Below are 20,684 nucleotides of genomic sequence, written 5' to 3' on the forward strand. Positions count from 1 at the left end.
ATTTTGCAGCCTGTCATGAATGCATTCAATTACAGCAATGACATATTGGTTTTTAGAGCTACAGAAAAAGAACACGATAAAGCTCTTGCACAAGTATGTAGTTTACTGGCCGAAGCAGGTTTGACTTTTAATGCAAACAAGTGCGAGTTCCATATGACAAACTTGAAATTCTTTGGCCATATCTTTTCTGAGGGAGGTAGGACATCAGATCCAGCTAAGGTACAAGCGCTGTCAAATGCTGATCCCCCACACGACTATGTTGCGTTCATTTCTTGGCATAGCCCTTTACTGTTCTAGATACATACAAGACTTTGCCACTGTAAGTACTCAGTTGAAAGAACGTACAAAAAAAGTTTCATTTCATTGGTCACATGAATGTGACACAAGTTGTAAAAAAATTAAACAGGCCATTTGAGAATGCAACTGAAATAGCATATTTCAATCTGAAGCTTCATACAGAGGTTGCTGTGGACACAAGCCCAGTCGGGTGCGGTGCTATCCTTTCACAGCACAGTGGACACCCAAATGTTTAAAGGGATATTGTGGCATTTGCAAGTAGAAGTTTGTCCCAAATAGAACATGCTTACTCACAACCTGAAAAAGAAAGCTTAGCTGTGGTATAAGCTTGCGAACATTTTCATGTATTCCTGTACGGGAAACCTTTTACGATGGTAACTGATCATCAAGCTTTACTGACTATATTTGGAAATTAAAAGGCCAAATGCCTCCTCGCATTGAACGATGGGGAATACGGTTACAAGAGTATAATTATATAATTGTACATCGTGCAAGGAAGGATCAGAAGCCTGCTGACTACTTTTCCAGAGTGCCTGTACAAGGTCACAATACTCCATCCAAGATGGCCGAAGTCTATATAAACTTTATTGTAAAATCAAACATCCTAGCTGCCATTTCGTTAGCCCAGATTATAACTGCCATGAGCCAGGATTGTGACATGTTAAAGTTGAAGGATATAATTACACATCTGTCCTAGATCCAGCACATTCGACCCCTCACTAGTGACGGTGAATATCAAAAATGCAAAAATGTCAAGGATGAAATGTCTATAAATCAGGAAGGAGTTATATTATGAGGGTCAAGAATCCTGAATCCGGAGAGTCTAAGGCAGAAAAGAAATGAAGTGGCCCATGAAGAACATTTTGGAATCATTGCCACAAAAAGAGCTCTATGAGAACGACTCTTGCTTTCAAATTTTGATGACAGGGTTGAAAAGGAATGAAGGACTGTCATCTATGCAACTTCCTTTCTACAAAAACTACTCACCACACCTTGAACATGTCAGAACCCATGAAGCAGGCATGGGAGAGAACAGCCATTGACATTTTCAGTTCACTCACCAGTGGACATTATCTATTTGGTGTTTATGGATAAATACTCACGATTTCCATTATGTGAAGATCTTTTATCTAGTACTCAAGAACGAGTCATTGAAAGACTAGAAGGCATCTTTGTGACATGGGGTGTTCCAGCCATAGTAAAGTCTGACAATGGCCCACCTTTCAATAGGCGATAGTTCAGAGATTTCTTGGAGCATTTGAATATAAAGCATCAGAAGACCACACTTCTGGGGCCGCAGGCCAACAGCCTTGTTGAGCGTTGTATGAGTACACTAAAAAGCAGTGCAGCGTGCTACTCTTGAAGAGCGCAATCTGAAATCTGTGTTGAATTCTACCTTGAGAGTTTATCGTTCAACACCCCATTACAATACAGGTGAGAATCCTGCAACATTGATGTTCGAGAGAGAAATAAACACCAAGTTAACTCAATGGACCAATCAGAAAAAGAAAGATGAGACAACAATTCATGAGAAGGACTTGATTAACAAATAAAAGATGAAAGTGTATGCTGACAAAAGGAGACATGCGAAAAACATTGTCTTTAAGAAAGGAGATTGTGGTAAATTATATAAGCAGTCCCAAGCAGGTAGCAGGTTGTAGAAAGTAGGTTTATTTGCAGCACAGAGAAACACAGCAGATCACCATCTGGCCAGACAGTAACTGACACAGCTGGAATTCTTAGGTGGAATCATTATAGCAAGAACATGCTAAAACTCCATGAAGGAGACAGTGAAGACAGACTAAATACACAGAAGCTATTTACAACATATCTCTATCCCTTAAACCTATAAAGAAAACAATAAAATAATAAAACACCTAATGAATATAATCATTAAGATAAATAGGCGGATGGCGAGAACGAACAGTTCTCAGAACGCCACGACTAGTAGAGATAGCAACAGAGGAGGAAGAAGGAACAGAAAAGGAGACAGCATCACCAGAGCAGGAAGGAGTAGAAACATCACTCCCAGAGAGTGAAGAAAAAGAAGAAGAGGTATCACCACAACCCACTTCCCCCCTTGAACTGGATTGAGAACAAGAATTTAGGTCAGACTGAGTAGATAACATGTAACCACTACTATAAGCAGAAGAAGGTAGAGAAGTGGTAAAATCCACATCAGAATGACGCTTGTACAAAGCCACACGTCTGAAATTCCACCATTCTCCATTGTCGAGAAGAATAGAACGAGAAAGGACACGCTTTACAACAAAAGGACCTCTAAATTTCGAGAGACCCTTAGAAAACCTCCCAGGCTTTACCTTGACCAAATCCCCTACAGAAATAGGAGAAACACCAGAGGACTCAGGAGGAAGAATATTATCCCCATTCCTTAGCCAAGAAGGTGTTAATTTGGTTACAGGAGAACGACCACGCATCAACTCAAAAGGAGACCTACAACCATGTTTGTGAGGAGTTGAACGATAGGCCCACACAAGTTCCTGAACCGTATCATTCGGAAAACAACCACATTCAACAGACATTTGTATGATCCCCTTGACTAGCCTGTTGACCCTCTCGCACATACCATTACTTTGTGGGTTATAAAGGCTGGTCCGATGATGACTAATCCCACATTCTTTTAGAAAAGAAACCATTTTACCAGAAATTAATTGTGTGCCATTGTCAGTTATTAACACAGACGGAAAACCCTCATCCAAAAACACATTTTTAAGAAAGGAGATTGTAGAATCAGTAGTGATATCGTTAACAAAGCGAACAGTGAGCCACTTGGAAAAACAATAGCAAAACGTTGGTTGAAAGGTAACACATTAATAGGCCCAATAAAATCTAGACAGATAGTGTGCCAAGGAGAATCCTCAAAAGAGATATTACATTCGCTCTGAGAACCAACAACCTTCAAGCGTTTTTCACCCTCCTTACAAAAACAACAACGCACCACACAATCCACGGCATCAGCATCAATGGAAGGCCACCAAAAGTTTTACTTAACCCTACGTTGGGTGAGAGACTGGCCTAAATGCCCCTCATGGGCCAGGTCAAGTATTTTCTTCCTAAGTGAATACGGGGGAATAAATCTATCACCTCGCATTAACACATTGTTATCAAAAATAGATAACTCATCTAAGACTCTAATGTAGCGCCTAACAGAGGGCTCAACAGTACTCTCCCTTCTAGATCCCTTGACAATAAGATCCATAACCAGTTTCAAAACACCATCAGACTCCATACCCTTAGACCATTCATCAAGCGAAAATGACTCAGCACCAAGAAACAAAACATCTTGAGTAAAAGCAACTGCAGAGTCATCCTGAATCTCTTCTGAAGGATTCCTACAAGCTGTGGATTGAAAAGGCAAGCGAGACAAGCAGTCAGCTTGAATGTTTTTCCACCCTTGGACAAATTGAACATCAAATTGAAAGTCTTGTAGACGTGAAGCCAACCTTGCCAGCCTAGGTGAACCCTTGCCAGTACTGCCAGGAGCCAAAATATTGACTAGGGGCTTGTGATCGGACCGCAAAACAAATCTAGTACCCCATAAATACGTCCTGAAATAATAGACACCCCAGACAGCAGCAAGAGCCTCACGCTCAATTACGGAATAATTGCATTCCGACACCGTTAAAGGTCTTGAGGCAAAAGCAATGGTCCTTTCTTCATTCCCATGCCGTTGAACAAGTACAGCACCCAAACCAACTCCACTAGCATCTACCATAAGAATTGAAGGGCTTATGATATCAAAGGGAGTAAGGACATTGGCAGACGAGAGTTCAGCTTTAATTGATTTGAAACAAGCTTCTTGTTCATCAGTCCAGGAAAACTTAACACCTTTTTTTAATAAGCCCCTCAAAGAAGCGGTCTTACTAGAAAAATCCTTTACAAATTTCGAGTAAAATTCAATTAAGCCCATAAAGGACCGTAACTGGTCTTTATCGACAGGAGAAGGGGCAAGTTCAATCGCTTCTAGCAAATTTCTTTTGGGGTTGACACCTGCAGCCGAGAGAGAAAAACCTAAATACTCAATCTCAGAGACTAAAAATTCACATTTCTCCTTCCTCAAGGTAAGACCAGCTTCAGATATCCTATGCAAAACACTTTGAAGAATAGTATTATGTTCTTCAATCGAATCCTCAAAGATTAAAATATCATCTTGAAAGTAGATGACCTTTTCCAACTCTTTGAATACTTCAGATACCATTCTCTGAAAAACACTTGCGGCTGAAATTAACCCGAAAGGTAACCTAGTGAACTGAAAAGTACCTTCCCCAGTGATAAATGCAGTGAGATGTTTTGATTCTTCGTCAAGTCGAATCTGGTGATAGGCATGTTTGAGATCTAACTTGCTAAAGAATTTAGCACCTTTAAGGGTAGAGACCAGCTCCCCAATATTAGGTAGTGGAAAAACATCTGCAACAACACACTTGTTTAACGACCTAAGGTCCACACAAAATCTAATTTTGTTGTCAGGTTTCTGGGAAATCACAACAGGCGAAATCCATGGAGATGCCTCTACAGGCTCAATAATCCCCCCTTGCAACATTTCCTCCAGAACAGCTTTCACTTCCTTCCTTACAGCAAAAGGAACTCTTCTTGCTTTATGTTGGATGGGAACACTACCTTCTTTTAACAGAATTCTATGAGAATGACCTTGCAGTTCTCCTAACTGTTCTCTAAAGACATTGCTAAACTTTGAAAGAACACCATCCACATCAGACGCATTCACAACCATCACAGGTTCCTCCGCCCTGGGATCAATTACTATGTGAAGATCATATTGATGAATACGACCTAAAATGGCTGGTCCATTAATAGAAACATACTTTTTCCCATGTGTAGATCTGTTCTTGAAGATAATTTCTGTTTCAAAATATCCAAGAATATCAATTTTCTCACCTTGATAACCAGAGGGAAAAATATCACAATCTAATCAAACTTTTTGACCCCATAGTTGTTTTAAAAGTGACATCGGAATGATGGTCCATTTGGAACCAGTGTCAACCATAAGACTGACAGGTTTTTTGTCAATTATAAATTCAGATTTGAGAATCCTCTCTCTCCTGTCTTGACAAGAACATATAGAATCATGTAAAACAAGTAATTTGTTAACATCTCGATTCAACTCACAATAATCATTCACCACAGTCACTCTAGCATTGTTCCTATTTTTACACATTTTGGCAAAGTGACCTTGTTTGCCACATTTTAAACAGTCCTTATTATTTGCAAAGCAAAATTTCGCATCTGAAGAGTGCGAATTGCTACCACATCTAGAGCATACTTTATACTGAGGTTTCGAGTACCGCAAACTAGCATTCTTTTTTTGAAAGGCATACCCTTTTTTCCTAACTAGAGCAACTGCACAACTCTCAGTATCACTATTGTCACTAGAAACAACTGTTTTGTTAGAAATTTCAGCAACTTTGAGATCAAGACCAGTTTTTTGTAATTCTTTCATACATTTTTCGCTTTCTTCTACTATTTTCGCGAGATCAATAGCAACTTTTAAGGTTGGATTTTTTGCAGCCCATAAACGTTCCTGTATTTTGCGGTTGTTGCATTGAACAATTAGTTGATCACGAATTAGTTCATCTGTCATCTGGCCAAAACTACATTTCACAGAGAGTTCTCGCAAGCGTGCAACAAAGTCATCAATGGATTCATCCTCTCGCTGTTCATTCTTATAAAACTTAAATCTTTGCAAAACAAGATTTTCCTCTTTAGCGAATCTAGTCTCAAGTCTGGCAACAGCTTCTTTAAACTCAGCAAGAGGAGACTGAGATCCCGACGGCAGAACTTGGGGTAAATATTTAAATATTCGCTGACCTTCCTTCTTACCCAAAGTTGTCATCAATAGTGCTTTTTTTCTTTTAGGGGAAAAATCTTCACCATCCAAAGCTTCAATATAGTTGTGAAACATGGCTATCCAATCCTCCCAAGAGATGGACGGATTACCTGGTTCACTGAGGAATTGAGGTGGAAGTGCCACATTGACTTGTTGTGACATAGTTAATTATATAGAGATGTTAAATTGTATAAATAAACAAAAGGTATAATATTTTTAGAAAGAAAACCAGGTTGCAATATAATAATAACTGCCTTACTTATTGTGCTTGCGATGGTTGTCCACTGAAAAAACAAAAAGGAGCAGCAGTCTGAATAAAAAACGCGTTGTCACCAAAGTAAATGAACACAGTGAAACGAAGACTTGAAGAGAAACTGACATCCGATGTCCAGATCGTCCACTTTGGAAACGAGACGAGGAGAGCGTCAACAGAAGGCAGACATCCGACGTGAGTAGCGCTTATTCGTTGATTCTCGCGAGATATTGAATTCTCGCGAGAGATGAGAAAGGAGTAGCGTCACAGGACGAGAGCGCACATCAGAGAAGGCAGGGCGCTGGAGGCAGACAGCGCGAGAGAGGCAGTGCAGGATGTCTTGGAGGTCTCGAGCAGATCTCGAGCTGATCAAATACGTAACCAGGCAACAAGGTAACCGGTATATTGACGTTTAAGATCAGACATAAGCCTCCATAAAACGTGAAAAAACGCTCACCTCGATGTAATTTAGGCGCGAGGACGAAATCTTGAAAGGGTTTGGGACAGATGACTCACTCAATACACGCAGAGTTCGTTTGTGGTGAAAAGCCGTTATTCTTCTGTAAATCTCGATACCACTGCAGCTGTAAATATCTGGCCAGATACAGGTCCTTGTCGCCAAAATGTGGTAAATTATATAAGCAGTCCCAAGCAGGTAGCAGGTTGTAGAAAGTAGGTTTATTTGCAGCACAGAGAAACACAGCAGATCACCATCTGGCCAGACAGTAACTGACACAGCTGGAATTCTTAGGTGGAATCATTATAACAAGAACATGCTAAAACTCCATGAAGGAGACAGTAAAGACAGACTAAATACACAGAAGCTATTTACAACATAGATCCAGTGCTCATACGACAAATTCATGAAAGTGGTGTCTACTAAGGGATACTTGGTGACTGCTCAGCGCCTTGGAAAGGCTATTACCAGAGCCTATTCTCATTTTAGTCACTTGAATAATCGTTCATCAGCTCTAATTGTTGAAGGAGAGACTGGCTCTGAAACATCAGCAACTGCTGTTGCTTCTACGCCATTGACGCAGATCCTGGACATCAGTGATGACACATCCCAGTTTCCCAGAACAAGATCACTTTGAACAATTCAAACAGATTGAGTGAAGAAATTTGATTGTATATGTCTACCTATATTTATTTTGTAAACATTGTAATTTTTTACTTAACAGAGGGGGAGATGTAGTGTCTTGCTAGTTAGAAATGATGGCCCCCTTTGTTCTCCAGATGGACTCAGTAGAACTGTGACATAAGTGTTAGAGCGGAATGCACTGAAGGCTGGTTTAGAATGTTGAGTTTGCAGTTACACGCAGATGAACAAAGACGTGTAATACTAAGCTTCATGTGTGTAGCATAGTACTTTGTGGGTACCCAGGCGGTGGAGGACCTAAAACCTTCCTCATCCTCTGGACTTCCATCCCGAGATTGATTTGGCTCCTGTTTATGCTTTGGCTGCCTGGGCCCCTATTCTTTCGGCCTCCCTCCATGGTGGCTCTGTTGGCCCCGCAAGGCCCTTCCCTGCCCCCCTCCCCTTTTCTTCTATCCTTTTTTCTCCCTTCCCATCATTGTCACCACTCCGCCCCCTCCCTTTCTCTCATGATCTTTCTCCTGCCCCCGTAACAGACCTGACTGTCCAGTGTGTATGGTGTCAATATTGGAGCACCCCTCCTTCCCGCCCCACCCTTCTACACCTCGGCAGTCAGAAGGAAGCCGCCTTCCCTTTGGGGCTGTCCCGAGTATATGTTGGCTCTTACTCCAAATCCTGATTCCGGCTCCTCGGGTCCCTTGAATACAGCCCTGTGTACCTTACCACCCCACATGGAAACAACAGGGAAGACTGCTCCCTCTGCCCCTCACCCTTCTGGCCCTCTCAAATATACCCATTCATATGCACTTCCCCCATGTGGTACTTTTCATTTATATGGGGCCTCCGTTCCCCACATCTCCTTCTTTCTTCTGCCACTCCTTCCCTCTTGCTCTACCACCGATTATCGATTTGCCCGCTGGAGGCAATAGACCTCCGACAAAAGACAAGCAACTTGTGTGCAACACAGCTGTGTGCATATCCCTGCTCTGACGCTGGCCTATTTCCTGCATATTCTTACTTTCTAACCTTCCTTGCCTAAATCCCCCACTTTTCCTCCCTCCCCCTTCAGGGGCACTCTTCACTTCTCTTCTCCTCTCCTCTTGCCCTTTCTCCTTTTCTGTGAGCACCTGCGGGCCGGTCCCTACTTTGGTGCACCTGAGTTCTTACTTTTTTGCCCCTCTTGAGTAGTGCAGTCCAGCATATTTCTTGACTGCCCATTCCTCTTACCCTGCCCTATCCATAGTCGGACATGTTTGCCCGTTCACGCCTACTACTACGTAAGGGTGATAAAGCAGTGATCGCTCAATCTGTGATGTATCCCTGTGCTACCCGAGCACTCCTCTGCAGACTTCACTGTGCTGGCTGCCACTTCTCTTAAGATTGTATCTTTGAATGTTAATGGCTTGACACACTATGTGAAGAGGGAAATAATCCTCTCCTACCTGGCCTCTAAGCGGACTGATATAGCACTCTTGCAGGAGATGAGGACTTCTCGCTCATATCACCGGTATATGGGACTCAATCCCAGCTGGACTTTTTCCTAATCACCCATCAGTTCCTCACCTTTGATGGTAAACTGTGGCAAGGGATCTTTTATGGCCCATTCGCCAAACGGCTTGGCCATCGACTGGGATCTGACGAGACTGTTTCGAAAACCTTCGCGTCTTAACATCTCGTATTGTAAAATGCCTAAAGAAAAGTGACTCATCTTGAGGAAATCCGGCAATTGGTCTCCTCCAAACAAACCCTATGGGTAGCAGCTAAGGCCACTATTCATGGTCAAATTATGCACAATGTAGTGATCACCAACAAGTGCCAGAAGGAACAACAGGCCCGACTAGAGGCGGATATATGTTAAAATTTGCAAGCATACACACGCCACCTCAAGGACAACCATGACAGTTTGAAACTGCACAAGGGAACTCATATAACTTATACACATCCATGGCGGAATACATGCTCTATAGATTGCACACGTAGCACTATGAAAAAGGGAGAAAAAGCAGGCTAATTTTTAGCTCCCATAAACAGTGGGAGGTAGCCATGGTGATCTCTGCTATATGTAGTGCGCGGGGACGTCTGCTCTGAACGCCCCAGGAAATTGGCTCCGAATTTGAGGCATACTATTCAACCCTGTAAAGTTTGGAAGCTGGTGGAGACATGGAGAGAGAAGATCATTTGTTTTTATTCCCTCCAACTTCCATGTCTTAATGCTGATGGAATGGCTCTGCTAGAAGGGGAAATCACCAAAGAAGAGACTGCTCTGGCAATTTCTAGCCTCCCTACAACAGGGCCCAGGGCGAGGTTGGCTTTCCTGGGGAATTTCACAAATGGATGACGGTTGAAATACTGCCTTCCCTGTATGATGCATATAGATAGGCTGAACAGGAGGGCAGCCTCTTGGCTATATCCAACAAGGTGCTAATTGCTGTCCTCCCTAAGTCTGGAAAGGAACGCCTCCTCTGCAGGAGCTACCGCCTGATACCCTTTTTGAAAGTGGTTATCAAAATTTTTGCTGGAATACTTGCCTCCCATCTCAACCGTGTTATTCCTACTCTTGGCCATCAGAACCAAGTTGGCTCCTTAGCAGGACCCACGTCCCATAATCATCTGCGTGCTCTAGGGCACCTCTGGTAGACCAGTGACTTGCCGGAAGAGGCCCTTGCCCTTTTCCTTGACGTCAAAAACGCGTTTGACGGGATAAGTGGCCCTACCTCTTCATTATGCTCAAGAGGTTCAGACTGAGCGATAATTTTATCTCCAAGGTTAGATGGCTTTATGGGAACCCCAAGGCCCTGGACAATTGCAGAGGGTTTTGATCCAAAAACTTTCCTATCTGGGGAGACACCCATCATGGATGCCCTTTATCCCCCTACTGTGTCTGCTCGCAATGGAGCCTTTATCTGCTGTCATACATCAACACACCTCTATATCCGGCGTGCCCACTCCATCTGACCCCTCCAAGATTTTATTGTACGTGGATGACATCCTATTGATGTTTACAAATCTTAGCCTCTCTCCCTGCCCTTCTGTCCCTTATTGCAGACTTTGCTCCTATATCGAACCACAAGATCAACTGGACGAAAAGCAAAGTGTTACCCATGTTCCGCATTATGACTGCAGCGGCTGTTGCTGACTATCTCTTTCAGTGGAAAGTAAACCGACTCTGATATTTGGGCATCAACCTTGATAGAGGCATGGAGAGAATGGTGACAGAGAACAAAGACCCACTGATGGCTAGGTCCCGGCTGGACTATGCGAAATGGACGCACCTTCACCTGTCGCTACAGGGCCAGAATCAGAAGATAAAAATGGTGGGAGTGCCTATGTAATGGGTATGCTACCTGGTCCGGTCAGTCTGTCCCTCTTGTGGTCAATTGATCATGATCTCAAAACCTTTGTATTAGCCACCTCAACGCCCTGGTTGAAAGCCTCCAAGCTGATGACCCACAGGCTGTAGGAGGACCTCAGCCTCCCTTGTGTGGAGCATTATTACACTGTTATACAACTGTCACAACTGGCTGAGCTGCGAGCTACTGCAGTGGACACAACACTGTGGGAGACCATCGAACCTCTCCTCACCTCAGCCACCCCAGAGTTACAACTATTTTATAGCCACAAAACCGCTTCCTCCCTGACACAAAAATTGATCATTCATTTTACGGTGAGGTGGTTGCTTCTGGCTCACAAACTTTTGCGGGTTCACACCTGGTTGCACAATCATGCACCAATTTGTAACAATACAGCACTAAGGATAGGTGGAATACTATATACGGGGGCCCTTGGTGCAGAGCGGAATACTGACTTTTGAGCAATTAATCTCACAGGGGAGCATTCACTCTTTTGAATCGCTCCAGGATGAATGTAACTACCTGCTCACCAATGGTGGAAATATGCTCAACTACAACATTGCCTGCGGCGCAAACTGGGACCCACTCCATGGTTATGTGCGATTCCCCCACAGAGAGTTACTTGACGGGCTGAGGTCATTCCGAGGTATGATATCCGGATTGTATGATTTGTTAGTTTCCCACCTATATGTGAAACCGCATCTTGCTCGATTGTAGGAATCCTGCTAGAGGACACTGCAGGTTCAATACACCGAATCTGAATGGGCTGCCCTGATTGTAGACCTGGGCGAGAGAGTCCAGGAAGCCATAATGAAGCTGGGTCTTTTTAAAACCTTACAAGATTGGTGCTGGACCCCACAAAAACTCTGCTCTGCAGGCCCCTTCCACCGTTCTCACTGTTGGAGATGCGTTCAAGAGGGCTTTACTATAGTTCACATCCTGTGCAACTGCTCCCATATCTAGACATTTTTAAGGAAGGTGCAATCCACCATTACTGAGGCCCTGAAGTTGCCATTGCTCTTCCCAGGGCAACTGACCATCGTAAGTCATATGGATGACTCACCCCACTCATGAGATGTGTTTCCTGGCAGCGGCATTCACAGTGGCAAAGATCTGTATCCTCCAACACTGGTGATCTCCCCTACTTCCCAACCATGATGAATGGCTCATATCAATGTTTAAGACAGCCTTGTATGAGAGACTCATCTATAGAGTACAGGATAAATCTGAAATGTACCTACCGATCTGGGCACCCTTTTTGGGCACTGAATTTGGCTCCTGTAGGGCACAAGTACGGTTGCTGCCACCTGCATCTCGGGGACAATTAACGGTGCTTGTGAATTCCCTTTTCTTTCCATCCTCTGCGCCCCCCCCCCCCCCCCCCATCATGTTAGGTCACAGTTATTGGTCCCCCCCCCCCCCCCCCAGCCCTTTTTCCTTTTACCTCTAACTTTTAGCTTATTTTTTTCCATTTGTTCTTCACATTCATTATTGTTTGTTCCTTTCCAGTTTCGGTCACTCTACTCCCCTACCTTATACAGATGGGTGTTTTGATTTTCCTTATCGACTGAGGCTGGTTTAACCATGACGAGGGGTTTGATTCTGTCGAATATTTCCTGTGTATGCCTCACCAGGGGACTTCCATGTTCCTGTTGATTATCTGTATTTTCTGGAACTTTGTATTTTCTGGAACTTTAAAATAAAGATATATGTTAAAAAAAACATAAACTCATGTTATACCATCTAGGTTACCTGCAAAACCCACGATCAAGCCTTGAGGTGGCCCACGGAGGGACAATATTCTGTTAGAGATTGTGTAAAAAAAGCGGATATTTCTCTAATCCATTTACTCTGCATTTGTCTGGCTCTCTTCATGTAAAGACGAAACCTGTTTAGGCAACTGTTTAATATAGGGCTTATAAGAACATGCTGGCAAGCTATCATTCACTTGTTAGACCAGAATGACCCAATTTCAAACACACATTTCATGAAGATCCTGATGCTGGCTGAAAATAAACTAAACATATGAACTTTTGAGCATGAAATTGTGCCTGTGAATGTGAGTTATTTTGGCTGTGATATTTTAAGTTTGCTATAGTCTATAAAATGGAAGGATTTTATAATTTTAAACTAATTCATCAAGCATGTTTTGCATGTAATCATGTAAATGTTTTAAGTAATCAAACATGAATAAAGGAATTTGGAGTTAAAGGGTGCTTTCCTGACTCCTGCTAACTAGGCCTCAAATTAGGCCGAGATGCCTTCTTGTTCAAAATGGATGTCTGCTCCTGCACGCACACTGTTTATCATTTCTGCTGCACACTGTCAAGCAGAGTCATGTTTGGTATTTCAATTGACTTATTTCTTGCTGTTCTCAATTAAAACGTTCTGACATGGTCAGAATAATGGTACTTTTCCCAAGGCCCTTCCGCTGGCTTACTGTACCCTATAATTCATAAATGTTGTTCATGTAACTCGTTTTCCTGTCTTCGCTGGACGACATTAGAATATAGTGGGCAGCATCAATATTCTTGCAGTGGGATAGTGTTTAGAGGCTAAGGCAATATGACATTTTAGAAATCTTTGCTCAGATTTGCTGAGAATGTAATTCCTTTGCTCACACAATAATGATTCTGCAACTAATGATTTTCTATGTAAGAAATTTGTATACAAAATCTTGATTTTGGGGGTTAGCTAGATCCTTCCTTAAGACTTTCGGATACAATATTCTGAATTGCCCCATTCTGAGAGTCTTCATGCCTTCATGCATTTTCATATTTTGATCCCTGGTCTGCATTTTCACATTTTTGTAATACATCCTTAAAACTGCTATTCCACTCTAGAACTAAATTATTCAGTCTGTCCTTACTTAATTGACTGTACTTTTGAGTTTTCTGGCTGCCGTTATTGCTACTGACGGTGCCGCTTCCGGAGGGAGATTCGACGAGTTCAGTTCCTCATGTTGCCATAGGGAGATGTGTTGTAATTTTCCTTCCCTCTCTGTTTTGGTACGTTCCTCCTGCTTCCCCCCTACCCTTTTGGTATGTTCTGCCAGAGCTTGCGTTCGAATGTTGGCGTCCCTCTGACAGTCTTGGAGAGTGGTTGACAGAATAAAGTTCATGTTGACTTACCTTTGCTTCGAAGTTTCTTCATTACAACAGGGTGCCTTACCTAAGGGACACATTGCCTCATGAAACTGAGGTTTAACACTGTCTCTGCTTCATCAATCCGTGGGCAAGGTGTTGAGGTCATATTTTGGGGTGTATACATTTAGGGGTTTCCAGCTCACCCACTAATTATAATAAAGAAGAAGTTCCAAATTCAGATAGCAACACTAGGGGCCAGATGTAGGTAAATGGCATTTACCGATTCGTAAATACCGAATTTTACCGATTCGGTATTTATAAATCGGTAAATGCTATGTAGGTATTTTTACGGAATAATTTAACGAATCAGTAATATTCGGTAATTACCGAATAGGTATTTACCAATTCGGTAATTGCCATTGATTCCTATGGGCCTTGAGGCCCATATGAACCAATGGCAATTACCGAATCGGTAAATACCGATTCGGTAAAATTACCGAATTGACAAGGGGGACAGGGTGTCACTTTGACACCCTGTTGCAACCCTGATTCAGACTTGTGTGGCATGTGACACACATACATGCCCTTAGGGCATGTATGTGTGCCACATGGCACAGGTGTACAGGTGGCACAGGTGTACAGGTGTACATGCACGAGGAACAGGGAGTATGGCTTCCTCTACCGTGCGGAGATTATGGATAGAGGCAGGATCAAGAGCGGAGCCGGATTTGACCTGGGAAAAAAGTTGTGATAAGGTGGACAGGTCCATGGGTAGAAGGTCCTCCAGTCGAGGGGTGCTACCCCTGGCCTGAATTATCTACACAAGTGGCCTGAGGGAAAGTATTATATATGTCTAGGATTCTTTTGTTAAAGACCTCCGTGAGCTCGTTACAGCGTAACTGAGAAGAGTCTAAAGGTAGCTTGGGTGCAGGCCACTTTGTAAGCTTTTTTGCTATTTGGAAGATTTCCCTGGGAGCGTTTGTGGACAATGTAATACCCCGAAATCCAAAGTTCGGGTGTTTCCATTCCTCTCGTATGGGATTGTCTTTTCCGAGACAAGCTCTGAAAGGCCATCAAGGACTTTTTTACACTAAATGACCCTCAAAGTACTGACCCTTCCACTAACTGGGATGCCTGTAATACAGTTATTAGGGGAAAATGCATCTCATTGATGTCTATACTGTTGCAGCAGAGACTCTCAGTCGATTAGCACTCTAGGCTGAACTCCCCCACACTCTCTTTACAAAGGAATGTCATGCTCTTGCTGGAAAGCTAAACGCCATATATACAAAAAGAGTGTAGTTGATGGTATTTTGCCTTAAAAAAAGACACCTATGAACAGGGAAATATGGTTGGCTCGCATCTGGCGAGACAGCTTCGGGCCAAACATAAAAAATAATATATTAGTCAACCCCACTTAAACTCCGGGATGACTCGCTACAGAGGAGGAAAAGGCCAGGGCCTTACGAGATTTTTATAAACAACTCTACACCATTGAACCTGCAGACATGACTGCACAACTTGCCTATCTAATGGGGGTGGAACTTCCAAAACGAGATTTTGAAGGAACCTATCAGAGACAATGAATTCTAGGTGGCTATTGACCCTCCTAAACTCCATAAATCAGGAGGGCAGATGGGTTTATAGCCCAGTTTTACAAGACTTTTAGCTCAGACCGGGTTCCTCACTTAACTGCTTTATTTAATTACATAGCTGATTTCCGTCAAGTGATACACTGATCTCCGTCATTCCAAGGCCCGGGTAGAAGCCCCATTTTTGTGCATCCTACCGACCTATTTTATTATTAAATTTAGATTCCAAACTGAAAACAAAGAATTTGGCCACAGAGGTTGAGGATATCATGACGGACCAGAACCATTTAGATCAGTGCAGCTTCATTAAGAGGCATCAAACTCACAACAACTTGAGGAGGGGGTTCATCTGGTCAAGAAAGCTACTAAAAAGCACATTCCAACAGTTTTATTGGCACTAGGCCCCGAAAAAGCAACAAACCAAGTGGACTGGGTCTTCCTTTTACACACGCTGTGTCGGTTTGGTTTTAGAGAACAGTTTGTAGGTGTGATTCAAGCCAACTATGTTCATCCACAGCCTCTAGTGATGGTGAATGGGGGTGGTTCTGACCTCTTTGATCTTGAATGTGGCATGAGGCGGGTGTCTGTTATTACCGCTTCTATTTACCCTTAGTATTGAGCCACTAGCAGCCAAAGTGAATACCATAGATTCCATCCAGGGCCACTCTTTTGGAATTGGTGGAACACAAAATTTCCATGTTCGCAGACAATGTGCTCCTATCACTTATCCCCTCAATTGTCCCTGACTGCCTTACAAACTAAAAGGAGTCAGCAGCAGGTTTTCGAATCAATCTCCATATATCCTTTCTTCTAAATCTGGCGCTTTCCACTAGCGAGATAGAGGCAGTACTGGGATCCACTCCCTTTCATTGGGCTAAAAAATAACTCACCTATTTGGGGATTAGGATCACTCCAAGAGTGGCTGATCTTTACAGAACAAATTACCCTCCACTCTTACAACAGCTTAAAGGGGACCTCACACGCTGGGCCCCATTATATTGAACATGGGCCAGTCATATCAATGTGGTTAAAATGACTGGTTTGCCATGACTCCTTTACCTTTATCAGGGACTCCCCATTGAAGTTGACCAAGACTTTTTCTCTTCCCTGTATTCATTGATCACTCTAAATATTTGGCAAGCCTGCAGAGCTCAACTCCCCTATAAAGTATTGACACTTCCAAGGGAGGCTGGAGGATTAGCCCTACATGACTTTGAACTATACTGCAAAGTGGCTCAGTAGTGCCGGAAAGCCTCTCCGGAGGCAGCTGCGTGCTCTAGAAATGCCTTGAATTGAAGTTGAAGGTCTTTTCTTAATGGTCAGTGAGGGAATCAGACGAACATTGGCTCCACATGGACAGAGGAGTGGTCGATAGATCTATTTGGGATGTATTGTGGAAACCAAAATTAGACAGGCCACTCAACACTTACCTTAGCCTTCCAACCTGGATCAGCCCTAAAGTGTGAGATGAGGTGAATCGGTAAAATGAATGGGCATCGTTCCCCTCACCCTACACCCCTATACACTTTGACTCAGCCTTTACACCAGCCTTACAGCTTAGACCTTGTGATCTATGGCTGGAAGGGGCTGCCTTACTACAGCTTATTTATTCCCCGGAAGATAAATTGAGTACTGTTAAATTGGGAAATGCTTTTTATTTACATTGTTTAGAGGAATCAAAACTGATTCGTAGCACTACAAGGAATTAAGATATTATTATTTCTTATAATTGGTGTTAATTCTGTCATATTATTAATAAACCTGCCTCTGTTTTTGATAAGGATTGGCAATAATGTTTAAGATAAGAAACTTGCTTACTGAGCATTTGTGAATACCACATGGTGTGTCTATATTTGTAATATGGCTTTATCCTATGACTGCCACTGTTAAATGAAACCCACGTGCGGCAAGCTGTTAAAAAAACTTCCTAAACTTTTAGGGTATCCCACCACACTGTTTGGTCAAAATCAAAGAGTTAAGAGTTATTCAATCAAAATGTTGATATTTCTAACAACCCTTTTTTCTCTTTCTTCGTCAATTTACAGAGCTGCTATGCCATTTGGAGGCTTTGAGAAAGCGTCACGCCTGGTAACATTCAGGCTCCCTAAGATCGACCTGTCTCCGTTGAATGACCCAGCCTTAGCCCTGATGCTCAATCCTCTACGCTACAGGCGCTCCTTCAACCGGATGGCACAGGGGTGGACAGGCGAGTACACCCCTATTGTGCTGCTCGCCCACCTTGCAGACCCCACGGCCCTAGAAACAGAAGACCTGTAAGTGAGGGTGTACTCGTGCACGAAATGAAACATGGGCAGAAGAGTCAAGGCAGGTTGATTATGGTGTTATCATCAGCGACGGTTTAACTCTGGCGTTTGATGTCGTGTCTGTTTACGGGAGCAACTTTTATAGATCCAAAATAAAATCATTTACAATCTCCCATGAAGAAAATTGTGGTTCTTGCATGTTCTTAGTCCATGCTTTCCTGGATCCAAATGACCTATTAATTTGTTAGTCCTGTCATAGTGAAAAAACAAGAGTACACATCAGGGTAGAATCAATAAAGATACCACGTATGTAGTAGTCTCTTCATTTTCTTTTTCCATGCAGGATTTACGGCATGGTATACCTTGGGACGAGATTAATAATAAAAAAATCATTTTCAATGAATATTGAAGTGATGGGTCTTCATTTATGTTCTTCTTTCATTTTCCACTTTTAAGATATCCAGAGGTATGCATAACCAGTCTGTATTTTCAGTGCTTTTGAATTAGACCATCATTGTGGGACCTAACAGAGAGCTATGCTTTTCACTACTTTTGTTTGGTGGTGATATGTTTGACCCAATAACTGAGCTCTGTTTCCAGTCCTGGACATGCGTGTGCATATGTAGGTAGAGACTCTTGTTCGGAAATAACACTGAATGGTTCAAGCAGTGTGATTACACCATTCTTCACCTCTACACCTTCTTGACAACACAAGTGGTCCACATTTATTCACAACCGAGCATTTTTGCAGAGCAGGTTGGAATTGCTACTGATCCTCTTGAACATATTGCCCTCAAAAACGCAAGCCAAGCTTCTCTATTGAAAAAATAATTGTTATTCTAAATCCATCTCCTCCTAGGTACCATCAAGGACACATTTTAGTTAAGAGAATGCAGTGCAGGTTTTCTGGTTTAAATGTTATTCTTCAGGTGGGACAGCCAACGTGTGTTTGGCCCCTTACAATAGTTTGCTGAGATTAAGGCAGAAGGAAGGAAGGTGGTGTGATTAGGAAGATGATACATTTGTTTCAGAAAAACTTAAAGACTAAAGAAAACGGTCTTCCATTAGATGAGTAATTTATCATTTATTTAATTATTATTTATTTTATTGTTTTATAGAGCGCACACTTAACCCGTAGGGTATCAGAGCGCTTTACAGGGGAACATTGCAGTGTATAATAGGCAAGGAATCACAATAGGGTCTGTGGACACATATGAACAGTTTACATATAAGTAACTCCAGATAAGGCCCCAGATTTCTTGACAAGGTAGCTCGGTATATCGAATGGAGGCACTAGTCCATATTTGGTCATGGTCTGTGTATTGGTCAAGGTCTATGTGTTGGTAGGAGGCAACATTTTGGAGAGGAATTTACCCATAAGGAGGGTTTTGGCCTCCTTTTTGAAACGTGCCAGAGGAGGGATTCTTCTGATGGCGGGCGGGAGAGAGTTCCATATTCTTGGAGCGGATCCAGAGAAAACCCGGTTATACGCTTTTTTTCCCCGGAACCGTGCAGGTTGGAGTAAAAGGTCTCTGGTGGAACGGGAGTTTCTGCTTCCACCCAATATCATAAGTTTCTGTGCAAGGTAAGCAGGATAGTTTGAGTATAAAGCTTTGTGTGTGATGCAAGCCAGTTTGAGTTGTAGCCTGGTCTCGAAAGGACGCCAGTTCAAAGCTTTCAGGTGTGGAGAGATATGGGCAAATTTTTTTGAGCTTGTAAGAAGTCTGGCGGCGGCATTAAAGCAGGCTTTTAGGGGTGCCACGGAGATCTTGGGTAAGCCTGAGAGAGTGGAACAGCTATATTCCAGTCTAGAGATTACTAGCGCTTGGACTGCACTTTTTAGGTCGGTAGTGTCAAGGAAGGGTTTCAGTTTCCAGAGGTAGCTCAGGTGGAATCTGGCTAATTTGGCCATCGAGTTAATGTGGTCTCGCATGTTCAAATTGCAGTCAAGGGTTATTCCCGAAGATTTTGCTGAGTCCACGATGGTCGGTGGGCAATCTAAGGCTGTGATAGCCTTGATCCATATCTGCATCTCGGGATTGTTTTTTGGAGGGGAAATTAGTTGAAATTCTGTTTTCTTGGCGTTAAGTTTAAGTTGATTGGATGTGAGCCAATGGATGGTTGATTTCAGGGCCTCGTTCAGGGACAGAATATCCTCAAGAGAGGAGGCTTTGATGTAGAGCTGCGTGTCGTCAGCATACATATGGTAGGAGATAGTCGCTGTGCGTAGTACTTCGGCAAGTGGTTCAAGGTAAAGGTTGAAGAGGGTAGGGGACAGGGTTCCTTGAGGGACTCCGACCTTGACCGGAGAGGGAGCAGATAGGTTGCAGTTGATTAGGAATCGTTGCGATCGGTTTTGGAGGAAGGATCTAAACCATTCTAGAACAGAGCCGTCCAAACCCATCCTGAGTTTGAGCCGTTCGATTAGTTTTTCGTGGTTGACCGTGTCGAAGGCCGAGGATCGATCTAAGAGGATTAGAAGGCACGTTTTCCCTTGGTTCAGGGCTTGGAGGGCATTGTCAAAGATGTGGAGCATGGTCGTTTCAGTGCTGTGCCCAGGTCTGAATCCAGATTGGAAGTCACAGAGAAGGTGGAAGTTGTTGATGTGCTGACTTAGTTGCTGTTGTACACACTTCTCCAACACTTTGGCTAGGAGAGGGATGTTGGAGATAGGTTTGAAATTGTCAGGGATGGCTGGATCCAGCGACGTTTTTTTTAAAATGGGGAGGACTTGGCTGGCTTTCAGAGAGTCAGGAATGGAACCATGCTGGAGCGAGGAGTTAATTATTGCAGTTGAACTAGGAATAATGGATTGAACGACGGCCGCTAGGCAGTTGGAGGGGAGCGGGTCATTGAAATGGTTAATCAGGTTTAGGGACCATA

At 43.0% G+C, this 20,684-nt stretch overlaps 1 protein-coding gene across 1 annotated transcript in view; it reads left to right on the forward strand.

Moving 5' to 3' along the window:
• LOC147667196 (myozenin-2-like) overlaps positions 1 to 18,204 on the forward strand; it is a gene marked incomplete at its 5' end in the record, with an annotated part of 111,242 nt that extends 93,038 nt beyond the window's left edge. Inside the window, one exon of the mRNA XM_086948859.1 lies at positions 17,583 to 18,204. Within this exon, the coding sequence (XP_086804985.1) occupies positions 17,583 to 17,814 (232 nt within the window). The remainder of the gene's footprint in view (positions 1 to 17,582) is intronic.
• Positions 18,205 to 20,684: the final 2,480 nt, after the last annotated feature.

The sequence above is a fragment of the Lissotriton vulgaris genome, unplaced genomic scaffold, assembly GCF_964263255.1.
Source record: "Lissotriton vulgaris unplaced genomic scaffold, aLisVul1.2 SCAFFOLD_2175, whole genome shotgun sequence".
Taxonomy (NCBI): Eukaryota; Metazoa; Chordata; class Amphibia; order Caudata; family Salamandridae; genus Lissotriton; species Lissotriton vulgaris.